Source organism: Nanorana parkeri, unplaced genomic scaffold (assembly GCF_000935625.1).
Source record: "Nanorana parkeri isolate BGI_ZX_2015 unplaced genomic scaffold, ASM93562v1 scaffold1101, whole genome shotgun sequence".
Taxonomy (NCBI): Eukaryota; Metazoa; Chordata; class Amphibia; order Anura; family Dicroglossidae; genus Nanorana; species Nanorana parkeri.
In genome coordinates this window covers 51,103-59,936 of record NW_017307369.1, presented here as the reverse complement: position 1 = coordinate 59,936, position 8,834 = coordinate 51,103, and the positions used below count along the sequence as shown (strand labels likewise).

Here is an 8,834-nt window from a genome sequence, read left to right as displayed (position 1 = left end):
GGGGAGGGGGCGGTTACAGCTGGCTCTGCCTGTAGACAGGCAGAGCCAGCTGTAACCTGCCTCTAGACAGGCAGAGCCAGCTGTCACTCACGCTAGAGTTGCCACCTTTTCTTCAAGCGAAACCCGAACACTCAAGCGACGTGTAGACATTTTTTTTGCAGAATGAGTTGTGGCTTATTCATATGTAAATAGCTCCACCCATTCATATGTAAATATCACAGTTGAGACTATTTCCAGTGGGGGGCCAGTAGCCCCTATCTTAATTTTGGTTGCCCCTGTCTGCCTGACATCTTGTGTCCGGGTTTCTGCTGCCATGAAACCCGAACACAGCATTCAAAACCCGAACTGTCCGGGTGAATCCTGGACAGGTGGCAACCCTAACTCACGCAGCTGAGCGGATCCAGACAATTGTCGTGATCTGCTTCACCTGCAACGTCTCAATATACCGCGAGCTGTAGCTCGCGGTATACTGAGCTTAGGGTGACTGGAGGACGCTAGTTTGTGTCCTCCCGTTACCCTAAGGAGAACTATGGGGAAAAGCCCGAACCCCATAGTTCTCCTTTAAAGAACAAGTCCAGTTAAATGTGACTAACTACTACTAGGTATACCAAGACATGGATAACTGAGAACCTTCACAGGTATTGTATTACCATGTCCATAGGTTACAATGGTGACAAGACTTGTATTTCTTCACTCTCTTTGTCTTGTAAAATTAATGCTAGTCATTATTTTGATAATAAACTCAATTGGTTCCTTCCCCTCAATATTCTAACCAATTGGCTTCTTTCCAGCATGGTCTCACAGTCTTGCACTTGGCTTCCTGGTCCGCTGACGTAAGCGTTATGCAGATGTTGATTAAAGCTGGAGCAAGTCAAAAAGCTACAAATCAGGTAGGTGGACATGTATCTGAGAGAACACTATCTCTGACACCGAGTTATTGTTTACATTAGGAAGTTATTTGCATTGCACACAGGCACACCGGCTTTACTTTTAATAAAGATGATTTTTTAGTAAATGTGATGCTGGTCATTATTGGCACTCGCTGAGATGGCTTTAGTTTGATCCCATCCCTGATCTGAAGCCCAATGCATTACTCATATGAGGATTTAGTAGTTTAAAGTCTGTACCCCTACAGGGGCATAACATGCGCTTTCAATGACTGGAAGTTCTCACTGCTATCCACAGAGATTTACCAGTTTGCTGGAAAATGTGTGACCTTTCTGATCCTTTCCTCTTTCCGGAGAAAAGAGAAAATTCAAATGTTCCCAGCCTGTCATACCAATTACTTGCAACCATAGTGGCGTCTGCTGTTGTTCTCAAGAAGCAATTCATTTTTATGAAAAACATTTCATAATAATGGCCCAAAGCTGAATAGGAACCCGATGCTGGGGTGGGGAAACCTTTGCAGAGGACAGCACCGGTGTAATCATTAAAGTAGTAGCTACTGGCTGCTGCGCTGTCTTCTGCAAAATGCTCCCTCCTACCCCAGCGTCGGGCACCAAGCTCAGCGGCTGCTGTCCCCCTCAGTCCCAGACGTCTGCTTGCTTACCGTTCTTTTCACTCTAGCAGCCACCGCTCCTGCCTTGCTCTTCACTCCCTCCCACTAAAAAGCAAGCTCCGCCCCCGAAAAAGAAAACATACGGACACCTTGCCGATCCCTGTGCGGAAGGTCTCGGGAGGGGAAGATGCGCGGGCCTGCACTGTAAACAAATGCCGCGTGGTTCCACAGAAGGCTGGTGCGAGGTCCCCAGCAAGCGCGGGAGCTTATGGCAGCCACTTCAATTAAAAAATTTAAAGTGACAGACCATGCGACCATGCCTCCTCCAATGAAGGCGGGGCGGGACTGGATCTCACTGAGGCCCCACCCAGCATCGGTCCCTGCTGCAGCTGCACCGGCTGCACCTGCCATAGGTCCACCACTGAGCAGGGTGTAATCGCTACCTCAAATGTGCATAATGGCTTACTTTAATCTGCCTTTAAATAGCCCTTCAGTACTTCTAGGTCTGTAGAGTATTATTTAATGATAAAATGATGTGATATGATAGCATATTGTTTGTTACAGGATGGAATGAATGTTTTGCATTTTGCCGCCCAGAATGATAAGAATGAAATAGTGGATTATCTCCTGAAGGAATTACAGCTTCAAGATTTAGTCACCAAGGACAAGGTATATTTTATAACCTACGTTAATCCAATGAATCTGGAAAGTAAATATGTTCCGTGCTCTTAACCCCTTCATGACTGTGCTTGTTTTTAGTTTCTGTTCGTTAATGACTGAAGCACTTTTGACATTTTGTGTGATTCTTCCACGTCAGTAATATACTTTCTTGCTAAATGTAACCACACATATTATATATTGTTTTTTAGAGGTCAGATAGGGCTCTATATTTATATCACATATGTGTACCTAATGCCTCACTTACAAATAAAATATAAAAAAGAGGAAAAAACATAAAGAAAACACTTTTTCCCCAGTTTTGAAGCCCAATATTGAGCCCTTCCCCCCACCCCACCCCCCCCCAATTCATTCGTAAATTTTTAAATAATAAAGGAATCTAAGCACTCTTATCATGGAAACTGCTTTGGGTGTGCCCTAAGCCTGTGCTGAATGGTAGATACATTGAACGAATATGTGTGGAGTTTATTTAAAGAATAACTAAACTTAAACTTATCAGTCTTTAATGTGATGGCTGCATTGGTTTAGCGTTTTTAGGTGAATAATTTTTTTCTTGAAAGGACCTGTTGATCGTGCCAGAATTTCAATGTTCTTGTAACTGCCTGTGCAATTAAATGATATCTCAAACACTCTTATTAACAAAACACCTTCCCCTATGTAATGGACATGGACAAGAGGAAATGTTTGAACTCCAGATCAGGAGGGCAGTTTAGGGTGACAACATTGTTCCTCCATAGATACAGTACAGTGAATGTGTGTTGTCACTATAGCACAGGAGGTGAGTTACTGGCAGGATCAATAGGTAACATTAACATAAAAAACTTGAAAAAATATAACTAATTCAACCACCATATCTAAGGACTGATAAGCTGCAATAAAATAAATTGTATTTTTGGGTTTAGGTACACTTCGATGAGTCAGAAAGCAATAGGAAAAGCGTTGTCAACTCCAGTAACAAATCAGTAGTCATCTTTCATTTTTCTGACTGCTCCAATCCAACTTACAGTGGGGAAGGGTTAGACCTCCCATTGGGTTTTCATTTCTTCGCCTTCTCTATTTATCCTGACTTATCCTTGGACTGCAAATGAGGGAAAAGTCTAAATGTTGAGTTGTCCCTAAAATGAGGGAAAACCTTCCAATGAGGACAATTGTTCAGGTTACAGCTATCTAAGTACTACAGTTCACTATGGGGTCTACAGGACAGGAAGGCACATTTCTCCAATGGAACACAGTTGACACAAAGACCTGTCGGGTTTTTATCCATTATCTACTCTATCCAAAATTGCTTTAGCTTTATTTTAAATGTGATTGGATACTAGCCCGGCTATTCACAAAAGGGTGAAGAGCAGGGAGGTGCGGTCAGGGGAGGCAGAGCCTCACCTAGTATTATGAAGAAAAAAGGTGTCAGCTTCAAGTCTGAAGCTGACAGCTTTTTCTCCATTCAGTGCGGCTTGTTACAGGTTACACAGGAGGGAAAGCCTCCCCGCTGTGTAACCTGTCATGGACGGAGTGCTGCTTGTTAATTACAGGCGGCGCTGCATCCGGCTTTTGACAGGTAGTTAGGTTACGAAGCAGCGGGATTCCCCACTGCTTGTGTAACCTAACTTGGTGAGGCAAGAGCTGTCACAGCCTCTACTCTGTGTTAGAGGCGTGATCTCTGTGGATGGCTTGGACCAATGGCAAAGCGCCATTAGTTTAAGCTGTCCAATAAAAAAAAAAACCCACTGAGGCCATCGATCTCGATGCCTCAGCAGTGATGAGCAAGTGAGGGACACACAGCTCCCCACACAGCTTGGTTAAGGAGCAGGGGGCGGGGCTTTGGCGGGACATGGGCGGAGCTTTGGCTGGACAGGATGGTGCTTCGGCGGGATGGGGCGGAGCTTTGGCGGGCTGGGGGATGCCTCACCCAGCACAGAAGGCACAGTATGTCACTGGTGAAGAGTGAACAATCTAGGACAACAGAGCTGAACTGGAAAGTGAGTTGGAGAATGTTTCCAAATCAGCTATGTTGTCCTAGATTGTTCACTTCTCCTGCCTTCTCCAAACTCTTCACCCCTTTGTGCAGTGGTGTTTTGGCCGCCGGCTGCTTTTCATTCTCTGAGTCACGATCCCATCTATCGGCTGTGCTGTCCGGCTCCATCCGTCCTCCCACCCTCTTCACAAGCAGGCAAGCCGCCATCTACTCCTACACACAGACGGGCTCCGGCTCGCCCCTGCTCTTCACAACATAGGCGTTTGACTACGGCCGCCCCCCAGGAAGGTGCCGCCCTAGGCAAACGCCTAGTTTGCCTTGCGGTAAATACACCCCTGCTTTTGTGAATAACCCTGTAAGAGTTACTGCAGTGCACCATGCTGTTCTAATCTGCCTTATCTTTTACTTTATTTCTGCCTGAAGGACAGGTATGTGTGCTTGCAGACACCTTCAGCCGGTTCTGCATGGGGAAAGAGCATGTGGCTAGGTTAGGAAACCTTGTCTGATCTCTGTTATATCCTGGTGCCAAAAATGCATGTTATTTCCTCACCTTTCCCCATAGCATTTACACAAATGATCAGCCAAGCCACAAGCAACATCTGGCCTCTAGGAGCTTTCTGACCCATTCTGAATGTGAGAAAACCCATATTCTCTGCATATATTGGCTGCCTCTGTTGTGGGATTGGACTAAACATCCAAGACAATAATCAGTGATAACATCAGCACTGTGAGATATTCACAATGATCCACAACTAGGTGTTAGCAATGTGATCTATCTTGTGTAGTGTTGGATTATACTATAACCTCCTCCCTTCTTGTAAACAATTCTACTCCTGAGAATGAAAGTGAGCATCTGTAAAGATTGTTATCTATTGGTTACTCATTATACACCTGCCTTTGCTTCTACTAAAAAAAACATGTGTGAACGTGTGTGTGTGTGTGTGTGTCTGTCTGTCTGTCTGTCTGTCTGTCTGTCTGTCTGTCTGTAAATACACTGCCTGTCCCAAATAAAGTCACACACTAAAATGTTGTTGGACTGTCTTTAGCTTTGTTTTACAAAAAGTTTTATTGAAGGAATTTAACAAATAAATACAACAAGGATAGACATGAATAACAAGTACAAAGCCAAGGCGTATAGACAACCATAAATAAGAGTCCAAAAACATACTGGCCAATGGAAAATAACAGAAAAAATAACTGAAGATCTAATAGGGAAAACACAGGAGAGTGAGCGAGATGATTCCAACCCCCACTTAAAGCACCCCATACTAGCCGCAAAACTCAGGGAGCGCGCTACAAAAGATGGTATGAGCGATCAAGGCAAAAACCACCTGGGCAAAATGGCAAAAAAAGCAGAAATTAGTTCGGGGGAGGGTAAGAAGAAGAATAGGAAAGGTAAAAACAAGAAAGAAGAAGACAGAGGAAAGAGACTGTGGGGTTAGTGGGTGTCAGCGTGCCCCAGCGGGCACCAATAGTTTAAAGGAACAATAAGGAACGGTCTAGATTTAAAGGAAAGATATACTCAAGCCATCGAAACCAAATTTTCTTATAGGCGACATAAGAATCATTCAGGATAGCTGTAAGCTTTTCGTGTAGCATTATACCCATGACTCTTTGTTTGACCTCCAAGAAGTTCAAGGTCAGCTATTTTCAAGCCTTGGTGATGGTTTGACGGGCAGCCAGGAAAACTAAGGGGCCAATTTCCTACTCCTCTGGACCGCCTTTAGCTTTGATTACGACACACATTTGCCATGTTATTGTTTTGATGCAATGAAAGCTTATGCAATGTCACAACATTTATTTCCGTCCAGAGTTGCATTATCTTTTACCAAGATCTTGTAGTGATGATGGGAGAGTCCGGCCACTGTGTAAAGTCTTCTCCAGCACATCCCAAAGATTCTCAATGGGGTTAAGGTCTGGATGGCCAATCCTTGTGTGAAAATGATGTCTCATGCTCCCTGAACCATTCTTTTACAATCTCACCCCGATGAATCCTGACATTGTCATCTTGGAATATGGCCAATGTGCCATCAGAGAAGATTAATGAAAAAACCTGGTCATTCAGTACATTCAGGTAGGCAGCTGACCTCATTTTTAGGGGACATAAAATTGCTGAATCTAGATCTGACCAACTGAAGTAACCCCAGAACATAACACTTATCCAATTGAAGACTCTGACGTATTTGCTCAGCTAAATCCAGGTTGTGACTTTTTTGGTTTTGTGGATAGGCGTGGATATATCTTGCATAAATATATTGTGCAGTATATTTATTATTTGTGTGTGTGTGTGTGTATATATATATATATATATATATATATTATATTGTATCACTGTTTAGAAACATATTTTCTTCATGAATAATGTTTTTACAAAATGTATAATAACATCTTTCTCCGTAATATTTTACAGAGAGGTAGGGAGCCCTTTCACCTAGCAGCTGAAAATGGCCATATTAATATGATCAACAATCTTCTCAATATGGGCATATTTACGTCAGAGCCTGATAAGGTCAGTACATTCAGGTCATCAGACAGTTCCTTTCTGTCCCTAGGTGTTATGATGACAAAATGAGATGTGGCAGTGTCTATATGGATGGAAACATTCATGACAGGTTTTTCAGGTTATTTTGTTATGTGTACTAGAGATTTATGTGTGTCTGTGATTAAGTTGCAATGTATCTATTGCCATCTGCCTTTTTAGGAAAAAAACTATCATTGAGTAAATTGTGATTGGTTGCTGTGGGTTAGAACCAGAGTTCTTTATTGCATAAGGTTGTACTGTATATAGGAAGTAGATTATCTACACATTTCTCTAGAAATTACCTGACTGTTCTGTGTATATATTATGTTATAGGTTCTTATGATTTACCGGTGTCTTGGGCTACATGCCTAGAAAATTATAATAGTCACATCACAGAATTATACCAGGGGCCATATTTATAAAGGTCATTGCAAACCCATGCACATTTATTGCACAGCATACACCTAGGGTTGCTACCTGTCCAGGATTCACCCGGACAGTCCGGGTTTTGAATCCTGTGTCCAGGTTTCATGGCAGCTGAAACCTGGACACGTGATGTCAGGCAGACAGGGGCAACCAAAATTAAGATAGGGGCTACCGGCCCCCCACTAAAAATAGTCTTGACTGTGATATTTACATATTAATGGGTGACGCTATGTACATACCAATAAGCCACGACTCATTCTCCCCAAAAAAGTTCCATGCGTCACTAGAGTGTTTGGGTTTCGCTGGAAGGAAAGGTGGCAACCCTACATACACCTGCATTTGCTGGTAAAATTGCTACAAATGTGCTTCTGGTGAAAGTTGCACCCAGCAGATGTCAATCCATTGTATAATAAGTCCACTTTAGTGTTTCAGTGGCAGATGTGCACTGGGCTTGGACACGAGGATGTTCATGTGATGCTGTCTGTGGTTCTGAAACCCTTTTTTTATTTGAAGGGTAACACTTTTATTTTAATATTAAAATGGAAAACTGCCCCCTTACCCATTCCTGATTTTTCAGCTTGGCTTCAGTATCTCTGGTGCCTAGGGGGTATGTGTACTGGTAAGGGAGCCAACTACAGTATATATGCGCAACATACCTGCGTATTTGGCAAAGCATCTGTTCACTGTTAATTGGAAGAGGGCAGACCAACCCTTTCTGACAAAATGATGATTTGGATATCAGACCTCCAGGGTAAGGGGGTTCTTCCATGCATGTGGCTTGCCTTGTTGGTTGCTGATAGGGAAATAAGCTGTTGGACAAGTAAGGTTAGCTATAGACGGCTCAAATTTTCCAGCTGAATCAGTGGAAATTTAAAGTGACATTAAACCCTCCGATTTTTTAACATAAAACAATACTGTAATGTGCGCCTTACTGTAATCCATGGTTGTTTCCCTTCTCTTTGCTGTTCTTCCTTTTAAATCTTCATGTCTTCCCATGCAGGGGGAGAACGTCCCTTTGCAGCTGAGTGCCTCTTCCTGTAGTGCTGGCTCAGGTTGCAAACCTACATACAGACACCATGTATCCATTCCAGAGACAAGGCAGTCTGCTGCAAAATAGAAGTTCTGCCCAGCATGAGAACAGATACAGATTTAAAAGGAAGAGCAGCAAAGAGAAGGGAAACTACCATGGATTACAGTAAGGCGCACATTACAGTATTGTTTTATGTTATAAAATCTGAGGGTTTAATGTCACTTTAAGCTGTGGTTAGCCCTGCAAACACCACCCACTTTGACAAAAGTTGATTTATAACTATATAATGAAAATCACTGTTCGGTTATCAAATACAGTAACTGGTAGAGGAGATTCCTCTGTTTACACTGTTAGTATGAATGGGGGAATCGATTGATTTTCTTTCATTCAGTCCATGGGCTGAACGAGAGAAAACTGAGCCTTGTATGGCTACCTAAATAAGAAATAAAATGGTCAGCTCCACAGAGCCAGACTAGCAAGTTCATTAAGTGCTGTGTAGTGCTTGTTTTTCTGTTTAAATCCTATCTAAACTTCCAGTATAAATGTGTTAAATACATTTCCGCTGCATCACAACAAATGGTGTGTAAAGTCTTACAGTACTTGCAGTTTATATGTTTAGAAATCAGCCACAGTCTGAGTAGAAGAATCAGTCCCTTGCCAGTGCTGTAGAAAAGGACTCTTGCTTTCTGTGTGAAAGCAGGTCTTTTTA

General features: G+C 42.8%; 1 protein-coding gene across 1 annotated transcript in view; it reads left to right on the top strand.

The window, feature by feature from the left end:
* The window catches only part of ANKDD1B (ankyrin repeat and death domain containing 1B), a 45,333-nt gene that overhangs the window by 18,170 nt on the left and 18,329 nt on the right, over nucleotides 1-8,834 (top strand). The window contains exons 4-6 of the mRNA XM_018567833.1: nucleotides 792-890; nucleotides 2,063-2,167; nucleotides 6,559-6,657. Coding sequence (XP_018423335.1) covers nucleotides 792-890; nucleotides 2,063-2,167; nucleotides 6,559-6,657 — 303 coding nt within the window. The remainder of the gene's footprint in view (nucleotides 1-791; nucleotides 891-2,062; nucleotides 2,168-6,558; nucleotides 6,658-8,834) is intronic.